The sequence below is a fragment of the Peromyscus leucopus genome, chromosome 22 (assembly GCF_004664715.2).
Source record: "Peromyscus leucopus breed LL Stock chromosome 22, UCI_PerLeu_2.1, whole genome shotgun sequence".
Lineage (NCBI taxonomy): Eukaryota > Metazoa > Chordata > Mammalia > Rodentia > Cricetidae > Peromyscus > Peromyscus leucopus.
This window is the reverse complement of record NC_051081.1, coordinates 36,854,358-36,879,739: the sequence shown is the minus strand read 5'-3', so window position 1 is coordinate 36,879,739 and position 25,382 is coordinate 36,854,358. Positions and strand designations below refer to the sequence as shown.

The 25,382-nt window shown below is 51.1% G+C and overlaps 1 protein-coding gene across 5 annotated transcripts in view; it reads right to left on the bottom strand.

The window, feature by feature from the left end:
* Positions 1-10,115: 10,115 nt before the first annotated feature.
* Positions 10,116-25,382, bottom strand: part of Dnmt3a (DNA methyltransferase 3 alpha) — a 111,821-nt gene continuing 96,554 nt past the window's right edge. For 4 of the 5 annotated variants that reach the window (XM_028875156.2, XM_028875144.2, XM_037198111.1 and 1 more), the window contains 11 exons: positions 24,341-24,420; positions 23,842-23,954; positions 23,528-23,711; positions 23,218-23,302; positions 21,720-21,865; positions 20,950-21,040; positions 20,602-20,750; positions 19,579-19,664; positions 18,358-18,427; positions 17,013-17,131; positions 10,116-16,255 (listed from right to left, as the gene is read on the bottom strand). In XM_028875156.2, coding sequence (XP_028730989.1) covers positions 16,114-16,255; positions 17,013-17,131; positions 18,358-18,427; positions 19,579-19,664; positions 20,602-20,750; positions 20,950-21,040; positions 21,720-21,865; positions 23,218-23,302; positions 23,528-23,711; positions 23,842-23,954; positions 24,341-24,420 — 1,265 coding nt within the window. In that variant the 3' untranslated portion in view covers positions 10,116-16,113. The remainder of the gene's footprint in view (positions 16,256-17,012; positions 17,132-18,357; positions 18,428-19,578; positions 19,665-20,601; positions 20,751-20,949; positions 21,041-21,719; positions 21,866-23,217; positions 23,303-23,527; positions 23,712-23,841; positions 23,955-24,340; positions 24,421-25,382) is intronic. The other variant, XM_028875160.2, reaches the window with a different exon arrangement.

Sequence of the window (25,382 nt, the reverse complement as noted above, 5' to 3'; positions counted from 1 at the left end):
GTGAGTTCGAAGCTAGCCTGGTCTACAGTGCTAGATCCAGGACAGGCACCAAATTAAAAAAAGCTAGCCAGAAATGAGCCCAAGCTAGGCCGAGCTGGTTGGTGGCCCAAAAGAAAAAGCCTGGTATTTTCATAGCTGACAAAATCTTCTGTTGTGTCCTCCGGTTTCCCACCCCAGGACACACTCTCTCTGCAGAGCACATGCCAATGTGATTCTTTTGCATGTTTGATGTTGCTCTCCCATGAGGCTAAGAAGACACCACTAAGAGTCATCTGGAAAATAAACGACAGGAGGCAATAAACCTCCTAACAGGTCATCTTACGAGATTGTAAAAGTATAGCGTAAAGCTGGGGTAAATGAGGCGACTTGGCCCAAGCTCCTAAGCAAGCAGAAAACTCCATTAGACACACCGGACCAGAAGGGGACCCACTGTATGCGGACATTTCAAATACTCTCAAAATGGCGCTACCCCAGCGGGGAAATGGTCTAGTCAGTAAATAGCACAGGAGAAAGGTAGCCATTCAGAGAGCAGTTAAATACGGATCCAAACCTTTTCCTTCACATCAGAATTAATTGCAGGTGGGTTCAAAACGGAACCCTCAAAATGGAACCATAGAGCTTATGGTGGGGGTGGGGAGGGATATACGTGTATTAATCTGAATTTTTAAAATGTAAAGCTCCCTGGTGGCAAAAATACAGCTAGACGATAGATAAATCGGGGGAAAATGTTTGCACCGAGACATGAGACAATATACTAATATCCTTAACGAAGAAGAAGAAGAAGGATTAGAAATCCATGAAGCGCCCTGAGTGACCCCAGTAGAGAGGCTGAGTGAAGAGAGAATCGATGCAGGATAGACACGTGGAAAGCCCATGTCAACTCTTGACTGTTAAAACACAAATTAAGACGAGAGGAAAGTGTCCAATGATTAGCAAAGACACCGGGAAGTGCTCTTGAGGGCGAGAGTATTTGTGGAAATGGAAATTGCCGGAGCCTCTAAGGGCGGTGATTTAACAGAAGCCATCAACGGTTTAACTGCACACGCCGGTGAAGCCGCGGGCCAGGCTACTTCCAAGGATTGATTTCTCTGCAGCATTTTCTCAAGGAGGGGAAAAAAAAGCTAGGAAGGAGGGCGGCTAGGGCAGAGGGTGGCAGCCTGCATGGTGGGTGATTTGGAAAAACTCTGGCGCCTGCTTGCAAGAGAACGAGGCGCTGAGAGCTGGGCTGGTCTTGCTAAAGCTGCATACAGATACATTAGTGTAACTATACATGTACATGCAATGGTTACACAGAGATGAACATCTATGTTTCTATGTGCTTGAAAAATATTGGATGGGGATAATAAAGTGAGTTGGCTCCAGGCTATGGGGATTTCTTTTTTCATATATATATATATATATGAATTTATATATTATATTATATATATGTGTGTGTGTATATATATAAAACTTCAATTTGGGTGTGTGGTGTTTGTGTTTGTGGGTATCTGCCATGAGGCCTAGAAGATGGCCTTGCGTCCCCGAGAACTGGAGTTACATGTGGTTTATAAGATGCTCAACTCCGGTATTGGGATCTGAACTCCGGTCCCCCTGAAAGAGCACACACGGGCGCTCTTAACCACGGAGCTCCCTCCAGCTCCCTTGAACCTTTTCAAAAATAAAGATTTTTAAAAATTTTATGCATATGAGTAGTTTACCTGCATGTATGTGTTAGAAATAAGTTTAAGATCAAAGAGAAAGAGACCACCACTTCAACGGAAGTGTCTGAACACAGCAAAAGTTTACTCCTGATCCGGAGGGTGTGGCTCAAGCCGGGAGTGGCAGGTGCGAGCCTTAAATTCCAGCATCGGGAGGCAGAGGCAGGCAGATCTCTGAGTTGGAGGCCGGCCAGGTCTACTTAATGAATTCCAGGACAGCCAGGGCTAACTACATAGTGAGACTGTGTCTCAAAAAACCAAAACAAACAAAGGTGGTGTGCTCCCAAGAGTGATCACAGAGCCAGGAACGGCAGCTGCCTTTTATTCCGACCCAGGTGACTGTCTTTCCCCAATGGCTGCCCTCTGCCCTCACAGTCTTATCGACTGGCTAATCCTAAAAGAATGGCGGCCCAGGAAATGAAGGAGGAAAGGGGACTGGCCACTGCTCAGGCCATCAAATTCCTGGAATGCTGTGGCCCTTTGTGCAAACAAAGGGTTGGCTGGAGGGGAGAGGGGTAAAACATTTGCATAAAAGTCTCCAAAGGTGGGGGAGATAAATAGTTTGGGTTTCCTGTCCTGAACACACATTTTATAGTATTTGATAGAAGAGACTCATATTTAATATTTCTTTTATATGTAAGCGCACTGCGTACATGCCTGGCACCCCCAAGGAGGCTCAAAGAGGGAGTCAGGTCCCCTGGATGTTTGGGAGCTGTCCTGTCCCTCGCCTTCTAAAAATAAAACAAAACACATTTCTTTATTGATCCAGATGGGATCGTTGTGTGTGTGTGTGTTGTGTGTGTGTGTGTTGTGTGTGTGTGTGTGTGTTGTGTGTGTGTGTGTGTGTGTGTGTGTGTGTGCGCGCACCTTTAATGGCCAAACTGTTCTACACAGCTCCAGGGAGACCCTGTCTTTAAAAAAAAAATTGCTGGGCGGTGGTGGCGCACGCCTTTAATCCCAGCACTCGGGAGGCAGAGGCAGGTGGATCTCTGTGAGTTCGAGGCCAGCCTGGGCTACAGAGCCAGATCCAGGAAAGGCACCAAAACTACAGAGAAAACCTGTCTCAAAAAACCAAAAAAGAAAAGAAAGAAAGAGTATGTGTCTATGGAGGGTACAACTTGGCCATGGCAGGTATGTGGAAGGCAGAGGACAATTACAGGAGTCGGCTTTCTCCTATTCTGTGAGTTCCGGGGGTTGAACTTGGGCTGTCAACCTTGGTGGCAAGCACCTTTACCAGCTGAGGCATCTTGCCAGCCCGCTCTGTGTTAGCAGAGTGTTGTGGCTGCTGCTATGGGTGTTTAAAGAGCTCTCAGAAGCCAGGCAGAGTGGCACACATCATCTCGACCCTTGGGAGATGGAGGTAGGCGAGTCGAGAGTCCAGCCCAGGGGAGCTGGAGAGATGTCTCCTTGGCAGTTAAGGGGTGTTCTGCATCATCCCAAGGGCCAGAGTTTGGATCCCTGCAGCCACCTAACAAGCCAACACGCCCTGTAGCCCTAGTTTTGAGGGGAACCAACAGGATTGCTGGGTTTTGCTGGGGGGGAAAAAGAGAGAGCAAGAGAGCCCCCGCCTCAAAGAAATAGGTGGAAAGTGATAGAAGAGAACACCCTATACTTTCTTCTGGCCTTCGAGTTCTCACAAACACACACACACGCACACGCACACGCACACGCACACGCATACACACACAAATAAGTACACAAATGCAATAAAGTACTACAAACTAAGAACAGAACCTATGGGCTGGAATGTGGTTCCTTGGGTAGACCTCACTTTCACAAAGGCCTGGTTTCTTTGGGCACATAAACAGAGTGGTGATTCAGGCCTACAAGCCTACTCTCAGGAGGCAGAGGCTGGAGAATCAGGAGTTCAAGGTCATTCTCAGGTTATTTTGGATTAGATAACAATTTGGAGATACTGTCTCTCTAAGCAAAAACAAAAGTAAACAATAAAACAAAAAGTAAGCATTAAATTAATAGTCGCTAAAATAATTTTTTTTTTCTTTTCAAAACAGGGTTTCTCCGGGTAGCCTTGGCTGTCCTTGAGGTCTTAATTTTTAAAATAAAAATTGAAAATTTAGTGACTAAAATGAAAACGTAAACTAACTGAAACCCGAGTGAAACGGGAGGCTGTTTCTCTCAGCTGGTCCTGGGTCAGGGTCCTCCTGTCTTGGGTCCATCCCCGTCTCCGCCCCCCAGGCTTGCAGCGCTCACCCTGGACCAGCCGCAGAGGCCTCCGATGCCACGGAGGCTGCAGACACTCCAGTGCCGGCCATCACCAGCAGGAAGCCCGGCCTGTGCCCTGGGCCTGCAGGGACACAGAGCACCGCCCTGTTCTGCAGGTCCCTTCCTGTCCCTGCCATGTGGCTTCGCAGAGGAGCCGGAGGCGTTATCTTCACCTGGTGTGTCCCGGGAGGCCCCCAGAGGATGGTGACAGCCGTGACGGCTCCTCCCTCCAGCAGCTTCGGGCTCCTGGCTGCCTGTCATTCTGCCACTCAGATCCCAGGCGTGACACTGTGTGGGTAGGAACAGGTGGGGGCTTCCATGTTCTTCCCTGCCGAAGTGAGTGCTAAGAGGCGGGCAGGGAACTTTTGGTGGCTGCGAGGAAAGCCAGCCTGTGCAGTGTGTGTGTGTGTGTGTGTGTGTGTGTGTGTGTGTGTGTGTGTGTGTGTACACGCACGCACTCTGACATCAGGTGAAAAATGCGGAATCCAAAACACAAAAAGGCCCTAAGCGGATGCCCGGCAACCCCACTTCGGGCATTTTACCCTAACGCAAGCGCTCTCAGGAACACATGTAGTGTGAGCATGCGCACTCAGAGGCCTGGCTGGAAGCCGAGAAGCAAGAGTTAATTGTGAGCTGTTACAGAGCTGTAGACCAGCTCTGTAACCAGCCATGGCTGATCTAACCTGGTGAATGCTCTAAGTGGTAGTGGAGTCGATTCCTTTTTTTTTTTTTTTTTTTTTTTTTGGTTATTTTCGAGACAGGGTTTCTCTGTGTAGCTTTGCGCCTTTCCTGGACCTCATTCTGTAGCCCAGGCTGGCCTTCGAACCCACAGAGCTCCGCCTGGCTCTGCCTCCCGAGTGCTGGGATTAAAGGCGTGCGCCATCACTGCCCAGGTCTTCCCTTCCTCTTTTAAAATTTAGAGTGTATAGAGTGTGTGTGTGTGTGTGTGTGTGTGTGTGTGTGTGTGTGTATGTATGTGCACTCGAGTGTCCACGTGGGCACTCACACTTGACACACTGAGCCATCTCCCTAACCTTGCTTTTTCTCTTAATGGAAAAAATGATATTTATGGGTTAGGGGTTGGGGATTTTTGTTGTTTTGTCTTTTGGGGGATTTTTGTGGCAAGGTCTCATGTCACCCTGCATGGCCTCAAACTAGACATGTAACCAAGACTGGGCTTGAACTACCAATCCTCATGTCTCCACCTCTTCCATGACTCTCTCATTGTATCTACAATGGAGACATTTGCCTAAAAGCTCCCGCAACCAGGATACAGGCAGTAGCCTTAGCCCATCCCCTCCAATCTCCAAGCATGGGTCAGCGTGATTCTACATTTATCATGGTAGAATTGTCTGTCTTTCTTTCTTTTTCTTTTTCTTTTTTTTTTTTTTTTTACATTTACTTATCATGTGTTTGTGTGCACATGGGCACATGAATGCACAACATGTGGATGTCAGAGGACAACCAGCAGGACTCAGCTCTCCCTTTCCACCATGTGGCTTCTGGCAAATGAACTCTGGTCACCAGGATTGGCAGCAAATGGGTCACCGGGATTGGCAGCAAATGCCTTTACCCACAGAGCCATTTCACGGGCCCTAAGGAATCGTCTTTTTTCTCGCCCCACCTCTGGAGCTGAGGACCGAACCCAGGGCCTTGTGCTTGCTAGGCAAGTGCTCTACCACTGAGCTAAATCCCCAACCCCAGGAATCTTCTTTTAATGAACCTAGTTGTATGTAGAGGGAGATGGTGGGCCTGAGAGATTTGCCATTAAAAGCTTCTTCTTCTGTGTCCCAATGGTTTCTTTCTGTGAGGGTTAGGGTGGAGTTTTGTTTATTGTTGTTGGTTGTTTTGTGTGTGTGTGTGGGGGGGGTGTCTTTGAAATGGCATAATGTAGCCCAGGCTACAGCTCACCAGAGAGCCTAGGTTGGATGGCCCCCAGTGTGGCCTTTGCTAGGGGACCAGGCCAGCGCCTCTTAGAAGAAAAACCCAGCTACCACTGGAAAAGGCAGGTGTCTGAATTTCAACACACACACACACACCTCTGTCACAGCTCACTAGACCAGGGTGACCCTGCGGTCGGCTCTGAGCAGCCAGAGGCCAGAGGTCACAGGAACCTGGTGAGGAGCCAGAGACGGAGCATGCCAGTGTGGAACTGACAGGTGCTCCGAGTCGGACCTGAGGCTGGGAAGTCAGAGGGAAAAACAAAAAACGAGCTGGTGGGGCTGGAGAGATGGCTCAGAGGTTAGGAGTACCAACTGCTCTTCCAGAGGTCCTGAGTTCAATTCCCAGCACTCACATGGTGGCTCACAACCATCTGTAATGAGATCTGGTGCCCTCTTCTGTATACATAATAAATAAATAAATCTTAAAAAAAAAAAAAACCCGAGCTGGTAAAGGAAGTGGTGGGACACAGCCCAGAAGGCCAGAGAGCTGCGTTCTAGAACCTTCTTCCTGGCTCCCTGCCCTGGTTCCTGCAGCTGGGCTCCAGGCCATTCTATGGATAGTCTAAATCCCTATAATGTCGGGATGATACAGGGTAGTCTGCAGGGAAGGTGGGAAGCGAGCCCTCAAAATGATGGAGGCCTGCCTGCCTTCTTGGATGGCTGGGGCTCCTTCCTGGCTGCCCAGGGCTGAGTTCTAGCACTGGGACAAACAACGGCCCAACACTAATACCAGAAGGTGGTGCCCATTTTTCAGAACTCAACACACCCCGGGTGGGGGCGTGGGGGCATGGTGGTTATTCATTGTACCCATTTCACAGATAGGAAAACCTAGCCAGGCTTTGAACTGGTCTGATTTCTTCTGCGTAGATTCACTGAATTCCCAAACACACCTGGGTCTCTGCTCCTCGGAGTCTGGTCCCCACACCGGGCCTGAGCCAATCCTCAGAGCAGTGAGGGCAATGTCATGTTGGCACCGGGGTGCAGTCCCGGGCAGCCAACAACTAGAGTTCTCTAGACCTGCAGCCTTGGCCTTCTGCCATCCGCACGGTCACATGGCCTGGGCAAGGTGGCACCGTCTCACCAAGAAGTCGCTAAGGGTCTCGGGCCCTACGACCCTCGGTGGCTGCTAACTGCACCCAACTGCAGCCCCAGAGTCTGGGTCTCAGGGTGACCTTGGCTGCCCAGAGTGAGGATGTGCGCCGGGTGGGCGTACCGGACACTTCGTGAAGGGAAGGGATGGCCCTGTGAACCGGAAGTCTGGGCAGGCTGCCTGTAGGGGAGAGCGGGGAAACCCACAGTGGCACACACATGCGCAAGGATGGCCCTCTGAGACTCTGCCGCAGTAAGTCAAAGGCAGAATGTCACATTATGGTGATTTTTTTGTTTGTTTGGGTTTTTTTTGTTTGTTTGTTTGTTTTTGTTTTTCGAGACAGGGTTTCTCTGTATAGTTTTTTGGTACCTGTCCTGGCTCTCGCTCTGTAGACCAGGCTGGCCTCGAACTCACAGAGATCTGCCTGGCTCTGCCTCCCGAGTGCTGGGATTAAAGGCGTGCACCACCACGGCCCGGCCCCCATTTTCTTACATCACTGCAGGCCTCCATCAAGCACACACACACACACACACACACACACACACACACACACATGCACACACACACACACGCCCAGAGATTACACCAGAGGCCACACCAGCTCTGCTGTATGCATTCACCCTCCCTCGTGACCAGCTGTGGCCGCCCCTCGTCCCACTTCTTCTGTTCGGGAGACCCACCACCAGTCAGTCCCCTTAGCAGAAGCTGAAATTCAGCCTAGGTAGCAGAGTGTATGCACCCCACCCCACCTACACCACCTAGGTATGGGGGTGCCACTCAACTCCATGGCTTGTTTCACAAATATATTGCTTGATTCTGTCAGCCCTGGCTCTGTGCCTCCAACCCTGTTCCTCCAAACCCTGAATCATCAAGGGACACAGGAGCTTCACCAATAGGTTTTGGGTTTGTTGCTGTTGTTGTTTTTCAAGTCAGGGTTTCTCTGTGTAGCTTTCCGCCTTTCCTAGAACTCACTCTGTACCCCAGGCTGGCCTCGAACTCACAGAGATCCGCCTGCTTCTGCCTCCTCAGTGCTGGGATTAAAGGCGTGCGCCACCACCGCCAAGGCTTTTTTTTTTTGGGGGGGGGGTTGTTGTTGTTGTTGTGTGTCTTTTTCTTTTTTCTTTGGTTTTTTTTTTTTTTGAGACAGGGTTTCTCTGTGCAGCCCTGGCTGTCCTGGAACTCTGAAGACCAGGCTGGCCTCAAATTCACAGAGCTCCTATGGATCGGTTTTTACTAACCAAATGGCGGGCAGTGCCTTGCCTTGAGTGAGCTCTCCCGATCCTGGCTAGGATGGCCATTCGACATTTAAGCACAGCTTTCAGAACCAAGGATGTCTCCACCTAGCTCTCCCCCACCTCCCCTTGTCTTCCCCTCTCTCCCGAGCTTTAGAGTCAGTCTTGGAGATTGAGGCTTCCTGGATTCAACCAGGAAAGAGGACTTGTCGCCCACCCGCCCCTTCTTCTTCTCCTTAGTGTCTAGCCTCGCAGGAATTATAATAGTCTTGGGCTGGGGAGATGGTTCAGTGGGTAAGCCCGCTTGCTGTGTAAGTGTAAGGACCTGAATTCAATCCCAAGAACCTGTGTAGAAAGCCAGGTGTGGTTGCACATCCCAGCGCTGGGAATGGGTACACTGTGGGGGTAGTGGGTAGAGGCAGTCAAGATGCTTTTATCACACCCAGCGTTGGGCTGGTGACTTCTAGTCATGTGTCTGCGCATGTGCAAACACACACACACACACACACACACACACACACACACACACACACACACACACACACACACACACTTCCCTACTGGGATTCACATGTATGCTACAGGTTTCCTGTGGCTTGTCTTCTCGCTACAGCTCTGGAGCAGCATTGGAGAACCTTTGAGAAGTGAGTTCCATATGAAGGGAGTCTGAACTCTCATCTGCCCTGTCTGTCAGGACAGCAAGAGGTCCCCGATCCTGGACCCAGCCTTCAGAACAGCGAGCTAAATTAGCATCTTCCTTGCTCACTCAGGGCCCAGTCTGTTTCTTGCCAGACAGAATCTCAGAGCTGAAACCCACAGCCTGTCTGCTGACCTCTTGGAAGGGATCGGGCGCCAACCAGAATGTCCACTGTCGCTTTCTCCAGTTGGTCTCATTTCTGGGAATCTATTTCAAGGAGGAAAAAAAAAAGATAATACAAAAAGGGGGAAGCCAAAACATAAAGATGTTTATTGAAGCTCTATTTATAGCGAAAATAAAATATATATAAACAAACATTCAACAAGAAAATGCCATGCAGCCATTTGAAAGTAAGATTCCACATCAACATTGAAAAACATCAAGAAAAAAGTAGAGTAAAAGTCAAATATACATTTACAACCTTGTCAAAGGAAAAAAAAACAAAAACAAAAACAAAAACCAAGCAAGAAAAAGTGCCCATGAGAAACCCTGTTCGGCAGGGCTTTTCCCATCCGCTCAAGTGCCCCCACACAATGCTTTTGCCATTCTAACCTCCCCAAAGCCTGGTGGAAGAAACGGCCTGAACAACCCTTAAGCGACACCTGAGTCAAGCCTGCTGGGGACTCCTGGAGATCTATGTAGGACACAGACATTCATGCTGCCCCTCTTGACAGGTACAGCAGGGATGCTGGGCAACCCCGCAGACCGCCAAGGCCCTGCCAGGGAGCCTGTAAGCAGCCCGGCAATAGCCCTATTTATCGGCCACTTGTCCCGGCCCCTGGGTCACCTGTCAAGTGTTTGCAAAGATCTCCTTTAAACCCCAGGTTTTTCCAGGATTCCCCCAGCCCCAGCTCCAGCTGTCTGCCTCCCAGGCTGCCTCCCTTTGGACCCTGGAGTAGGTAAGGTCCATCTCCACTGGGTCCTCCCACCGCCACTTAACCAGGATGCTGGTCTATTTCCTGCTCTGGTCTCAAGCTGTTGTTTCCGGAAGTCAAGCTACCTTTCTAGACAACCTCATCTCAGTCTAACTCTAAACTCCCCGTCCTGGGGTCCCCAGGCCCTAGTGACCACCCACGCGGGCGGGCGATACTTTAGCGATCCACTCCCCGCCCGCACCCCCCTGCGTTATCTGCACCCACTTGGGTACTTCAGCCCTCTGGAGGACTGTGAGTTGTCACGTCAGGGGAAAAGGAGACGCAGGACAAAAGGACATTTATGACGGTGCTTTGTTTTTTTTTTTTTTCCGTTTTTCTTTTTGCACAAAAACAGTCCATTTATTCAAGTGTTCTCCAGCACAAGTACATTAGAAAGGAGCTTTATTATATTCTTCTGGGCACAAAAAAAAAAAGAAAGAAAAGAAAAAAAAATGTGATGAAAGCGGACCTGACAGACTTTCTACATCTGCTGTACGCATTGACCTTTTTTTTAATTATTTCATCAACAGCTATATGTCACAAGCATCACGTACACAGAGATACAAGGGGACGCCGGGCGGTGCAGCAGGCTGTGTGCGGCCCCCCGCGCCCCTCCTGGCTGTCCCAGAACCAGACTGTGAAATGTACATTATTATTGTCAATAAATAGAGAAGCAACCCTAACCAAAAAAAAAAAAAAAATACAGTGGTAGAAAGGAGGATGCTGGGACCAGGAAAAAAAAAAAAAACAAACAAACAACAATGAAAAAAAAAATAGGAAAAGAGAGAGAGAGGAAGAGGAACCGAAAAGTGGGCCGAGGGGGGAAAGATTCTGGAAGGTCCCGCATTTAGCTGCGTGGAATGTGGAGTACAAGGGCTCTGCCACGGGGGGTCAAAGCGAAGTCGCCTGTAACAGTAAACGTTATTACCAAATCAGCTACGGAGTTTATTTTGCAGTATGAATACATGATTTCCCACAAGTAAGCACCCTGCTACTTCGATGCCTCAGCTAAAACACGTGAAATCGCTCACTTAAGTTTTCAAGTACAAAGTTAAAATGCCTTTTTTTTTTAATAATAATATATCAGAGTAAAATAATAGTCTCTTTTTAAACTCCACTACAAGAAAACAAAACAAAACATCATTGTCCAGACAGCAGACTTAATTTAACAATATATATTTTTAATAAAATGTGTTTAGCACCTTGTGGAGTCACCTCTCCCTCCCCTCTGCATATTCTGAAGAATTTCAGCTTTTTTTTTTGTTGTTGTTGTTTCTAGAGAATTCTAGGGCTGGGCAATCAAATTAGTCTGTAAAATGGGACTAGGCGAGACTTTAGACCACTGCTCATGTCCTCAGGTTCAGGTGCTGGGCAGGGTTTAGGGGGACCGCTCTATGAGCCCACAGATAGAGCGCACCCCAATAGGGGAGCCAGTTACTGGAGTTTCTGGGGTCCCCTAGAGAAGCTGCCACGTCCCCACCAGCTAAGGGCCTTCCATATCTCTCCCTTTGGGCCTGCTTCTTGGTCTCAATGCCAAAACTCCAGTGCCTGGAGCTAGAGACTTGCCTCCAAGCAAAGCCTCCCACCTTAGCTGGGTCTTGGAAGCCTACGAACAAGATCCTCACTCCCCAAAGATCTCAGCTTTCTTACCAGACATATGCATGAGCTCACAATGACCCGCCCCCCACAACCCTTTCCTTAGGGGTCCCCTGACCCAGCACTGCTGCTCTTTTGTGTTGACACTGACTGGCTGGGAAAGGGTCAACAGGGCCATTCTAACTCCACCTCATCACTCAGCAACACCACCTTTGCCGTTATAGCGGGGGAGAGGCTGCCAGCTGTTCCTTGCCACGCGGGGCACCTCAGTGCCCCCACCTCATCACGAGCATTGCGAGTAGTCAAGGGCCAAACTCAGATCTGAACATGGGCCTGCTTGGAAACTCGGCTCGGCTGGCCACAGGGCCCAGGCCCCTACAGTGACAGTTCCTGAAGGCCGTGTAGTGCCATAAAAGCTCAGTGCCCATCTCCACAGGGCTGGGAACTCACTTTTCCTCTCCGGACACACTGCGTAGTAAAAAAGATATAGAAACCAACAATCTATAGTTTTCCTGTAAGCATATTCTTTCAAAGTGGCTCAGCTTAACTCTCCCCAACTCCTAAACCAGATGCTTTACCCTGGACGCAGCACGTGAGGGATGACCAGAGCATCTCCATAACAGAGACGCGGCCGGGCTGGTAGGCCCTTTCAATGTTGGCCTGCCTTGCTACCGGTTGCTCCCAAATCCACACTCGTCATTTGCCAAAAGCTACAGCAATCTTTACCTGCAGTCTCTCTACCTGCCGCCACACACAGCCCTGCTGCCCAAGTGAAGAGGTCCAGGAGGCTCTTTAGGGGACTTTTGCTTTCAAATCGGGTCTTCAACAGCAGAAAAACAGCCTACTACAGGCCCCCAGGCTTACTGGGTCCTATGGGGAGGGATTAGCACCAGCTTGGGACCCCGCTGGCATGTGCGCCTCCGCAGGAGGCCTTGGTTCCGTGACCCTGGCTAGCACCGGCTACCTCCCCTGGGCAAGGGCCACAGATCTTTGGCACAAGGCTTCACATGGCACCTGCAGAAAGCAGGCTGTTACTCTAGCACCTTAGTCTCCAGGGAAAAACAAGCCTTTTCTTTGGAAAGGAAACCCCACAGGGAACCCCTCTGGGGATCTTCCCAGGACCTGACGCCAGCCTCCGCTCCATCTACAGTGAGCTCCTAGGTGCACTGCATAAACTTCCCACAACGCCCACCTCAACTACCGCAGCACCCTAGCTCTCTCCATTTGGGGTAGAGGTGGATGAAGGACATCACAGCTTTGCCAAGGTGGCACATTCCCAAAGACCCCCAAAGAGAGAGAGAGAGATGGGGGGATGGTCAATGGCTACCTGGTACCTACACACTACAGCAAGATCAAGCCCACAGACTGGGCTGGAAGGAAAGCCGGTGAAAACCACCAGATGCCCCATGAGGAATCCGTTCTAGGGAACTTGTCAGGTCAGTATTGGTCAGCCACCTGGAAGCCTGCACTCAGTTCTTTGAGAATGCCACGTCCTTCGCCACTGAGACTCCTCTTGCACCCTCACACTAAGCCCAGGGGTTGGGGAGCACCAGGCCCAGCTGAGGTGGTGCTGGGCTCCTGGGAAAGGCTAGCTTCTTCACGTGAGCAGTAGGCAGAAGCAGAAGATGAAGACCATCCTGACAGGAAGAGCTGGAAAGACCTTGGCATTGGCTAGAGGGGGAGGGAGCACCTTGGACTGCCTAAGGCAGCCCTCCTCCCCCCGAGTCCTCCCGCACGGTGCTGGTGGACTCCAGAGATTTGAGAATGGAGGCCTGCTGGAGCAAAGGAGGACATCACATTTAGCACAGGGACTCCAAGGGGGGCAAGCATCCCCCTCTCTCAGATGCTCCGGCCCCCCGCAGCCACTACCTGCCACAGCAAGAACAAACTGTCATCTTAAAAACCTATCCAAGAGAAAATGAGCAGAGGTGGGCAGGACCACAAGCCACCGGCTGGGTTCACTCCTGAGGAGTGAGCAAGGGAGCCAAGGCCTTTGTTTGGTTTATCACTAATTACTCCAAAGGTGAGGTCTCCTGTCCCATTTTAATTTCAAAAAAAATTTTTTTTTTAAATTTTTTTCCTTTTCCCAATGGAAGCCCAGTGGCCAAGTCAGATTTCAATTTGATTTTGGTTGGGGAGAATAGGTAGGGGGAGCTGAGGGCTCACTTGACTGGTGCCTAGAGTTGCAGGTCAGTAACCACAGGCTGCTAACAGAAGAATCTTTGACATCACCAGGGGCAAAAGGTATATAAGAGACCTGCTAGAGGAAGCACCTGCTTGGATCGAACCTCCTCCTCTTCCTGACTTCAGCACCTAGCAACTTCGGGATCGAGTCTACCTGTCATCAGGGCCACAGAGGTGCAAGAGCGGCTCGGGCCGACTCCAGCCTCCTGATCCTGGGGAGAGGAAGCATGCCAGGAGCTCCCTGGTGTACATCCAGACAGAAATAGGTTCCTGTGCATGTGTTGGACTGACTGACTGACTGGCGTGGGGCTGTCTGTGGGAGGGACGCGGGCTCAACACAGAGCCCATTCCCTCCGATCCCCACGGTGTATACTTCTTATACATGACCCTATCTATTTATATGGGGCCTATCATAGGCCCCATCTTTCTAGGGATGCGGTCTTGGGACCATGTGCTTGACAGCACACCTCCCAGCCCCTGCTGGTCCCAGGAGGTGCCGTCCCCCCTCCCATTATAAAATATATATCTCTATATGCCACATATCTACACTCCATCCATCCAGGCAAGCTCTGCCCAATCGGGCCCTCACCCTGGGGCCAACGTCACCTCCTCTTCCCACTGCCAACACCAGGCTGCCTGCCCTGGGTAGGAAGCGGGACAAAGTGCGAGCTCGTGGGGCCCCAGGTGACGCTGCCCCAAGGTGAGAGCGCGGCTATCAGACCAAACACTAGAAAAGAAACACACGCCATTCTAACCACACACACGAGGAGAGAGGCTGCCCCGGCCTCCCTCCGGCCCTGACACACCGGACTCAGGAGGAGGGGAAGAAGAAGAAGAGGAGAGTGACCGGCCCGGAGGGTGGGCCTCAGAACTCCCTGGCCGTCTTAGCTTGTTGCTGTACTACCCAGTGGCCCACCTGGCCCGAGGGGTGAGAGCCAGGGCACCAGAGCCACCGGTCCTTAGAAGCACCTGCCACCCCCACCCCCCTGCACCTTGGTTTGAAACCTAAAGGGAAGGGTGTTGGGTTTCTGTTTTCTCAAAGAAAAATCTCAAAACAAACAATTATAACCAGAACCATAAGAATAATTATAATAAAGGTGTCATCAGCCTTCCAAGTATGAAACTGCAGTCTGTAGAGATGAGCAAAAACATCCCATTCCAGGACCAGAGCTGCCTTGTGCAGAGGGGGTGGTGGTGGGGGGCCTCATAAAAGAACACACAAAAGGCAACTTAGACAAAAAGCACCAGTACATTTTGTATGTTTTTTTATTTGCTCCAGGTGGGGTTCATGGCAGATCACTTTCCCTCACTCTGGATTATTTCTGATCCCATGAGGAGCCTTCAATGTGGCTGACAAATTCAAAATCGGGGGGGAAAAGTTTTCTCGTTGCCACCTTCCCGAGGCAGTCATTTTTTAGATGATATTCAAAGGTTATTATTGCACGAGTCTGGAGAAATTCCACACTCAGCTTCCCCAGGTCCAGACCACCTCTGCTTGACCCCCTTTTGGGCAGGGAAAAGCTGGGCATGGGTCAGGGGGGATATGGTACCTCCTCTGGCTTGTTAAAAACCAAGAGGGGAAAATGATACCCTCTCCCTCAGAGGCGAGTCCTCCAGCTGCCCTCTCCCCCCCCACATCCTGGGCTGAAACCCCTTGCACAGAAGGCCAGGTGGAAGCTGATGTTCTCGCTCATCTCGCTGTTGTGAAAGCACCATTATGAAGTCAGGTTGTACAGTAGTTAACAGTACCTTTTATATATATATCTCATATCTATCATATATATATAAACTGTAAACAAGAGGTAACAGCGGCTTCTAGAAACTGGTTTTCTTCAAGGTTTCCTGTATGGTAGGCACCTGAAATACTGTAGAAAAGTGTCTGGTGTGTTCTCAGCGCCCTGCTGCTAGTTGGGTTCTGTTCTGCATGACCAGGAATGGTGCTCTGGAGACTGCTCAGGGGCTGGGAGGGGGACTCTGCCTCCCGAGGGTCTCTATTCTGTTCCTGTTTGTGCTCCTATCTGATCAGGCTAGAGACAACCAAAGAGATATATAGAAAAAAAAAAAAAAACAATATATAAATTTTTATAGAATTTTTCCCTCTCCCTTTCCTGTCCAAGGTATCACTACTTTCTGTTGTTACCGATTTTGCTGTAATAATAACCCTCTTGTTTAAGTCACAGCAAGAAACAAAAACCCAAACAAACAGAAAACCCCTCTGAAAAAGAGCAGAAAACAAAAGGTTCCCCTCCTCGGAAAAGGAGGGGGTGAAGGGGAGGGGCCTATTTTGCTTTTTAAATAGGACTGAAGATTAACATTGAAAACTCAGGAGATGATGTCCAACCCTTTTGCAAGGCCAAGCCCTCCGGCATTTCCTCCTCTGTTTGTTTGAAATTCCTTTTTCTCTTCTGGGTGCTGATACTTCTCTCCATCCTCTCGTTCTTGGTGTTTTGTGGTTTTTTTTTTTGTTGTTTGTTTGTTTGTTTTAACTTTGTTATCATCATCATCATCATCACTACTTCAGTTTGCCCCCACGTCCCTTACACACAAGCAAAATATTCCTTCAGCGGAGCGAAGAGATGGCGGATGACCGGTACGCTCCACGACCGGCCCAGCAGTCTCTGCCTCGCCAAGCGGCTCATGTTGGAGACGTCTGTGTAGTGGACAGGGAAGCCGAACACCCTGTGGGAGGGAGAAGACAGAAAGGGCTGAGTGAGTGTGGGTGCCAGGGCTCACTCTGCAGGCCTGAGGTGGGCTGCCCTCTCCTTTATGGCCAGTTCGGCCACGTGCCAGGAACTCTGTGGATTTAAAGATGGGTAATGAAATCCCGGCCTTAAGGTTCACATCCACCAAAAACAAACAAAAATAACCCCACACCTCTGAAATGCCTCTTGGACATGCTCTACAGATCCCCTGCACATGAGATCTGGAGGGCTGCAGATAGCTTGTGTCTGAATACACTCAGATTCATCCCTAAATGCCCCTTCTGGGAAGAGAGGGGCCTCAGAGTGGGACTCTGACTTGGCAAGTTCCAGGGACAGGGATGCCTGCTGCTTAGTGTCTGTGTGAACGGCCTTTTTGTCTGGCTAAATCCGACTCAGATCCAGGGAGGAGCCCACCCAGCTGGGAGCAATCTGGTGTGGTCCACAGGCATCTACACGGACTTTCAAAACCCATACAAAATAACTATGGATGCAAGTCCAGGAGGCCCATGGACTGTGTTTTGGGGTTCCAGTGGGCTCTTTGTGTGATTCCAACACCCCTCTGAACAGGGACCAGCCATGGAATGTGCAGGTCCTCCCCAGGAGCCTGGCCTGCTAGGCAATGTTTGTTAAAATTCACTTACAAGGAATCTGGGGGAAACGAGGACGTGGCAGCCAAGGCAGAGCCTTTCTTCAAACCCAGCCCTAGCCGGACACCAGCACCCCAACACAGCTACCTTTCCATTTCAGTGCACCAGAGGATGTCTTCCTTCTCATTCATGAAGACGGGGAAATGCTGGTCTTTGCCCTGCTTTATAGAGTTTGACCTGGTGGTAATGGTCCTCACTTTGCTGAACTAGAAGACGAAGAGGAAGAGGAATGAGCAGGCATCACTTGCGGATAACTGGCTGGCTGGTCCAGCCCGTTCAGGTCACTGAGTGTAAGCCTCCTTCCTTCCTGGTCCCTGTTTGTTTCCCTTCCCATTCTGAGGTCACGTGGGCATTCTCGCTCTAATCAGGCTTGGGAGGCAGCAGCTATGGTGACCTCACTCCTCCAGTCTTCCGAAGCCCTGGCTCTCTCAGGGGTGGGCAACTTGCAGGCAGGCAGGAGGATGCCAACGAGTCAGCAGCTCGAAGGCGCGCTGTGGGGACCTGCAGCCCCGAACGCCAGACTGTACGGGCAGAGCCTAACATCTGAGGCACTCGCGTGAGAGTTCTCCAGAGAGAAATTACATTAGAAGAGGCTGCTCTCCATGCGGCAGCCTCTTAGGTCCCGGCAAAACATGGACAAAACAAAAACTGTTCTTTTCTTTTGAAGTGAAGAACAATTTTATTAGCGCTTAAAAGAAAAAAACTCCAGAAAAGGCAAGCTGGAAATGTTCAGCAGCTGCCTGGAGGAGAGAAGGAGAAAATGCCATGCTGTTTAAGCTGGCATGTAGATCAGACACATGGCGGACAAGCAGCCCCGTGTCGAGGAGGGAGGCTTTAGAGACAGAGTAAGGAAACCCAAAGAATCAGAAAAAGCATACTTGAGTCCTAGTCAGCATTCAAAAAAAAGAAGGGGTGTGGGGGGGGGGGTATGGAAAAGTTGCACCTTCTGAGTCAGAAGGGGGTAGACCCAGCCGAAGCCAAACCTCACAGGGACTGATCTAGGAAGTAAGGAAGACACCCGACTTAAAAAGCTCGGAGACTGGAAGATGGCTCAGAGGTTAAGAGCATGGGCTCCTTTGCCAGAGGGCCTAGGTCCAATTCCCAGCACCCACAGGGAGGCTCACAACTGGATTTTAACTCTGGTCCCAGGGCATTCGACACCCTTTCCTGGCCTTTATGAGCATACATGTGGTGGCGCCGAGAATATGCAGGCAAAATGTCCATGTACCTATACTAACAAATACTAACACAAGCACCCCCCAGAACCCTGTTAAAGACCCTTCAGTGGCAGGAGGGGTTGGTTAAGGGTCAGCAGGCTTGGCCCATCCCCCCGGCACATCCCAAGAGGGCAAATGGCGCACAGCTCTGCCATGCATTACCTTATCCTGACGTCAACTACCACCCCACCCTTGTCCTGGGTGCTGAGGCTGACCTTGGCTATTCTGCCGTGTTCCAGACACTCCTGCAGCTCCAGCTTATCATTCACAGTGGATGCCAATGGCCTAGGAAGCAAGAGGCACCATGGCAGCACAGAGCAAGAAAGGCCCTTCCAGGTGCCAACCCCCAGCAGCCACAGGACTCAAGGGAAGCTCTAAAACCCTCTACCCCAAAAAGACACACACACCATAACCCTCTGTATACACGCCTACCCACAAGCAACCAAACAAGCCTTAATCCTTAAGGGCAAATTTTAAAGGAGTTTCAAAGCTCACACTAGGCAGTTAATGCCTACCTAGGGGGAAAGTACATTTTTATTTATTTATTTATTTATTTATTTATTTATTTATTTATTTATTTATTTTGGTTTTTCGGGACAGGGTTTCTCTATGTAGCTTTGCGCCTTTCCTGGAACTCGCTTTGGAGACCAGGCTGGCCTCGAACTCACAGAGATCCACCTGCCTCTGCCTCCCGAGTGCTGGGATTAAAGGCGTGCGCCACCACCGCCCGGCGGAAAAGTACATTTTTAAAATCCATTACACTGAGCTTTGAGTGCCTTGCTACAAATCAACCTGTACCTTGATCTGTGGCAATTGATTTCATGGGTGGGTATGGTGGCTGGAGCCGGCTGGAATAATAAGCCTTAAAGGCACACTTTAAAATTCTATGCTGCTGCGTTATCTCAGGCGCAGCCCAGGGAAGTGAAGGCCCTTCCTAGGTTAAGAGTTAGCTGAGTGCAGTAACACAGTCTATCGCCCAACACTCAAGAGGGGAAAGAAGCAAGGATTCCCTGAGTTCGAGGCCCAACCAGACTACAGAGGGACACCCGGTCCCAGACACCAGGGCTGGGGTTGTAGCTCAGTGTGAAAACATTTGCCTACTGTGTGCAACAAAGGCCAGGTTTAATCTGCAATATCCACTTTCTCAAAAAGTATTTTTTTTTTTTGAGGGGTTGGGGATTTAGCTCAGTGGTAGAGTGCTTGCCTAGCAAGCGCAAGGCCCTGGGTTTTGGTCCTCAGCTCCGGAACAAAAAAAAAAAAAAAGAAAGGAAGGATTTAAACACACACGCACACATACTCACGCGAACACGCACACAGAGCAGCAGCCGCTCAGCAAAGGCGGTCTAGGCCGGACCCTCGGCGTCCCTCCCCCCTCCTTGGGCTTCCTGCCCACAGCGACTCCTCTCCTCTCCCCCATGCCGAGAGCGCTCACCAACCTGTTCATGCCAGGAAGGTTACCCCAGAAGTAACGGGCCCTGTGTGCAGCAGACACTTCTTTGGCGTCAATCATCACGGGGTTGGACTGTAAAACAGGAGACGGTTTCATGATGAGCAAAGAAGGAATAGTCACTAAAATCCTGCTGCTGGGTGACTGGGGTGGCTGAGAGCCTCAATGCCTCTGAGGCACTTCTTTCTGGGATGACCTGAAGGACCAACAAAAAAGTCAGAAGCAAACCTAAATACATCATCCCACGTGTGCTTGCTAGAACATTCCAGACAGACCAACTGAACTTTCTGTAACGACAGGAACGATTATTATTCCAGTAGCCACTGTGTACTATGGGTGTCTCCCTGTGATTAACATGAGGCTCATTCTTCTTAGAACAGCCACAAGGCCGGTGGCTACATCAGACCACTCAAGAGGCTCAGGAGAGCAAGCTCTGACATGCCTGGGTGCTTACTACGCCCGAGGTATTACTGAGCTAGTTAGAGATCATGGGAGCAGAGGCTGACGGCCCACCCCAAGAATGCCTTGGGCAGCAGCAATGGCCTGTGTGTAAGGCTGATACTTGGCTCAGTGCTGAACTGGGGCTCACATCACAGGAAATAAAAGCAGAGAGAGCCATGATTTCATCTCAGGTGTCATGAAGCATCCATGGGGGTGCAAGGGAGTAAGCACAGGCCACTCTGGTCAGAGACAAAACACACACACACACACACACACACACACACACACACACACACACACACAAAAACGAATCTGAGTTCTCTCCAAACCCCAAGTCTTAGGAGTTTGGCCTCAGCCTGCTCTTTTGACCTACCATCATGCCGCCTCTGGGCGTTAAGCGAGCACACTCTTTCTTTCTAGGGGGTCCATGGGAGTCTTTCCCAAGCTGCGCCTTGCAAACCAAAGCCCCCAGCCCCCAGCCCCGCGATGCAGACAAGACAGGGATGGAGCGGCACTCCATGGTGGAAGCCGTGAGTGAGCTGGCCAAACCCGAGTTGCTGGCTGGCTGTACCTCAAGAAATCGTGAGATGTCCCTCTTGTCGCTCACGCCCATGGCCACCACGTTCTCAAAGAGCCAGAAGAAGGGGCGGTCATCTCCCTCCTTGGGCCGCGCATCATGGAGGAGGCGGTAGAACTCAAAGAAGAGCCGGCCGGTACCCTCTGAGAGGTCGGAAGAGAGAGAAAGTCATCAGCTGGGGCTGTGTGCACCAGACAGGGGGGAGGCCCGGGCCCGGGGAGGGTGAGGGAAAAGAGTCACTGGAGGAGCTGCCAGGGCAGACATGTCCAAAGAGGACAACACCTAAGACCCAGGTGAAGAAGGACCAGCTCAGGAAGCAGAGGGAGCAAAATGGGCACCTACCGTAAAGTCCCTTCCGGGCAGGGTTGACGATGGAGAGGTCATTGCAGGGACTGCCCCCAATCACCAGATCGAATGGGCCCCACTCCTGGATCTGGGAGGACAAAGGTCACGTGATGGGTCCGCTCGCGGAAAGTTCTGTGAGTCTAACAACAGTCACTGAGGCTTGTCTTCTTGGTGAGCAAACAGACCCATCAAGGAGCCCAGGAGAGGCCAAGCAAAAAAAAAAAAAAAGATAGCCTTCCCCAAGGTGGGGAGGAATTGCTGGTTGTCATGTGAACATGAGATTGCAGAGATGGATCTATACACAGGCTCTAAGGGGAAGACTACCAGCCTTCCCTTAACCCCCTGAAATGGAGACCAGGAAAAGAATTTGCCAGAAACACCTAGATGACAGAGACCTTTTTTTTTCCCATCCAGAACACATTACCACAAAGAGCCCCGAAACCACCAGAGAACAGCTGGAGCCCCGGACAGCAAGCACCCCATTTCACACAGGCTGGGGACTGAACCAGGGCTGCAGGCCCTCCTCTGGACAAGAGTCCTACAATTCTACCTCCGGCTCCCAACTTCCCATTTCCAATCTGCTCATCCCCACCCCCACCCCCCTTCACAAGCCATGGAAGTGAATTGGAAAACAAGGAAGGAAGGCTGGAGGAGAGGGCGGGAAGGAAACAGGGACAGAATGACAGGAGAGGGTGGCAGCACACCCCCCCCCCCCCCCCCCGCTGCGGCACTGGGGGAAAACCGGGCATCCCCGAGAACGGACATACATGCTTCTGTGTGACGCTGCGGACGTCCCCGACGTACATGATCTTTCCTTGGTGCCGCACCATGCCCACAGTGATGGAGTCCTCACACACCTCTGAAGCGATGTAGCGGTCCACTTGGATGCCCAGGTCCTTTAGCACCAGGAGCCCTGTGCCAGCCAGCGGAGAGCAAGCGCTATCACCCAGAGCCCTCAACCTGACACTTGGGTCTTAAGGGGGTCACCTGTAGGCCCCAAGGTTCCCCTTGCCCACGTGCACGAAGCTCTCTGGTATCTCTTCCCAATCAAAGCAGTTCGGCACAAGACAAGCAATATGGCTGTGCATCAGTTCTGCCTATGTGGAAGGTGGCCAAAGCCAGGCAAGACTAACCAAGACAGCAGATGCTTTCAGATCCACAGAGAACAGCCGCTCCTTTGGTGGCCTTCTCATAGTTCCCATGCCCACACTGTGGTCCTGACTGACTACCTATTACTTCCTGTTGAAATTCTATGCCGTCACGTGACACAAGAGAACCACACCTGCTCTAAGAAAGGGGGTCCTAAGTAGTGAACACCGTTGGTCAGGTCCATGCCCGGGACTGTCCCAGATCGCCATCCTGTGTTGAACCCTCCCAGCCGAGAACGACACTGGCCCAGCTCCCCAGCAGTCCTCCGGAACCATTCTCCATGGCCAGGCGTTCAAGCACTTGGCATCTCTCGGCCTCACTTTATGTTCCCAATCTTGGATTGCCCATGTCAGGGTCCCTTCATTGCTCTTTCTCTTAACCAGCTCCCCCGCCCCCCAGAGGGCTGCCTATTGATGCAGGAAAGCAGTAACGCATCCAGGGAGGAGACACAAAAATTGACAGACAGTGGCACCATTTCTACAGTCCCACCAGGTCTCCGCGGCGAGCTTCTTAGGTGGAACGTGATTCATTACTTTATTTTTTTTAAAGATTTATTTATTTTATGTATATGGTGTTCTATCTGCATGTACATCTGCAGGCCAGAAGAGGGCACCAGATCTCACTGTAGATGGTCGTGAGCCACCATGTGGTTACTGGGAACTGAACTCGGGACCTCTGGAAGAACAGCCAGTGCTCTTAACCGCTGAGCCGTCTCTCCAGCCCGAGTGATTGTTTAAGTTTTTTAGACAAGGCCTCACTATGTATCCTCAGCTGGCTGGATAGAACTCGCTCTGTAGACCAGGCTGGCCTCGAACTCAGCTCTACTTGCCTCTGCCTCCTGAGTGCTGAGATTAAAGGTGTGCACATCATGCCCAGCTCTAACAAGCAATAATCATTCTGCTACTGTTTTATTGTTGAGACATAACCCAAGGTGGCCTTGAACTAGCTGTGCAGCCTAGGGTGAATTAAATCCTGATCCCCTTGCCTCTGTCCAAGTACTGAAATGATGTGTGCACTATCGTACTTAAGTCACTTAGTTTTATCAGCTACACAAAAACAAACTACTCTACTCTCCAGAGAAAAGCAGGCCAGTTCCTCAGAACCCATGCCACTCACCTGTAGCAATTCCATCAAAGAGAGATAGCACCCGGATAGGCTTCCTCTTCTCAGCCGGAACAGGTGGGTAAACCTTTGGGGGATCCTAAGTAGTGAACACCACTGGTCAGGTCCATGCCTGGGACTGTCCCAGCTCCCCATCCTGTGATGCTGATCCCCCCAGCTGAGAACTACAGGCCTTCCAGATAGATCTGCACAACTCACACACACACACCTCACTCCCCTTCTGCTGCCCGCCCAGACCCCACAGCCCACCCAAGCGCCCTCACGGAGGACCAGTGGGAGACCACAGCCAGGGCCCGGCACTTACAAATTCCTGGTCATGGTTATTGGCAAAGAACATCTGGAGCCTGGAAGGCCAGTCTTCCCGTCTCCGCAGCAGTCCATAGGTGCCCTTGTGCCCACACATATAGCAGTTCCAGGGGTCTTCCTTGATGGCCGCTTGGGCAGCTCCTGGCCCCACCAGGAGATCCACACACTCGACACAAAAGCACCTGGAAGACAGCCCAGGGAAGAGGGCGGAGTCTCGGACCCAGTCTGAAGCGCTGGCTGGGGGGACAGTCGTGACCGGTGGGCAGTGAGGACCCAGGAAGGACCTCTGCGGGGAGGGGCCAGGGGCCTCACCTGCAGCAGTTATTGTTCCCACACATGAGCACTTCACGCCCCCCACAGCAGATGGTGCAGTATGATTGGTACCCATCATCGTCATACTGGTAGGCGCACTCCAAGAAGCAGTTCTAGGGAGAACGCGGGGAGGGTCAGAAGCACCAGTGAGGGGCCGGGCACAGCCGAGTGTACATAGGCCCTGAACCGGACAGGCGAGGCTGGGATCTGCCCACCAACAGTCCTGTCCGATTGCCTTCTACAGGGGCTCGCTCCCGAGGGAGTGGCAACCCACCTATCAGTCAGCCCCCCGGCCCCTGCCCCTGCCCCCCACCCTTCACCCATTGCTAAGTCCCATTCCTGCCCATGCAGGTCCAAGATGCCAGCATGCAAGGATCTTTCATGACTCCTCAATCTTTGGAGTGCACTCAAGGGTCCACACCACATCTGGTTGGTTGTTGGTTCCCAACACCAAGTAACAGTGAAGAGGTCACCTCTTGAGGTGGGTTGTGTTCCCTACCTTACAGTTCTGGCACATTCCACCAGTGAAGAGTGGGTGCTCCAGGGTGACGTTGAGGCTTCCACATGAGATACAAATGTCTGTAAGAGAACAAGATGCCATGAGCATCCATCCCCTGGAGTTCCTGTCCACCTGGGGCTAGAGCCCAGGGAAGACAACATCCACCCAAGTGTCTGTCAGAACATCAGTCAACACTGGTAGCTCACGTCCATAGTCTCAGCGCTTGAGAGGCTGAGAAAAATCAAAGACCAGCCCGGACGACAAAGTGGGTTCAAGGCAAGCCTGAGCGACAGGCGATTCTGTCCCAAGACAAAGCAAAAACCAGCAAAGGTCTGCGGAGACAGGTAGTTCAAGGAAGCATGAGGGTCCAAGTTCAGATTCCCAGCACCCACATGAAAAGCTGGGCATGAAGAAAGGACCATGTTGTAGCCAGACCCCAGTGGGAGTTGGGGGGAGGTGGGGGGTAAACATCATCAAGATACATTGTATGCACATACAAAGTGTTCCAAGCTAAAAAAAGAAGAAAAAAGCCAGGCATGGCCGTGGGATCCCAGTGCTGGGGAGGGCGGGAGATGGCTAGATTCTTGGGGGGGGGGGGAGAGGGTTCACTGGCCATCCAGCTTAGGTGAAATGTATGAGCTCCAGGTTTAGTGAGACACCCTGTCCCATGCAATAAAGTGGAGAGCAACCGAGGAAGACACCTGACGTCGGTCTATGCCCTCCACACACACACACGCGTACACACATGCATGTGTGCTTGTTCACAGACCTCCCACACAGTTCTGTGTAAAGGCAGACGTTAATCTCAGACGCCCACTCATCTCTTTCAGCTATAGCACCGCCCAGGAATAGGGTGACATGGGGACAATAAAAACATTCACGAGAACAGGGTCCGGGTTCAAGCTGCCCCGGAGGGATTCCTCGGGCAGTCCCCCAGTCCAATTCCTAATGTTTCTAGACCCAAGATCCTGTGGTCAGATCATTACCACAGGACCAGGGAAGGTGGATACTGGCTTTGAGAAAGTGAAGATTGAAAATGGCA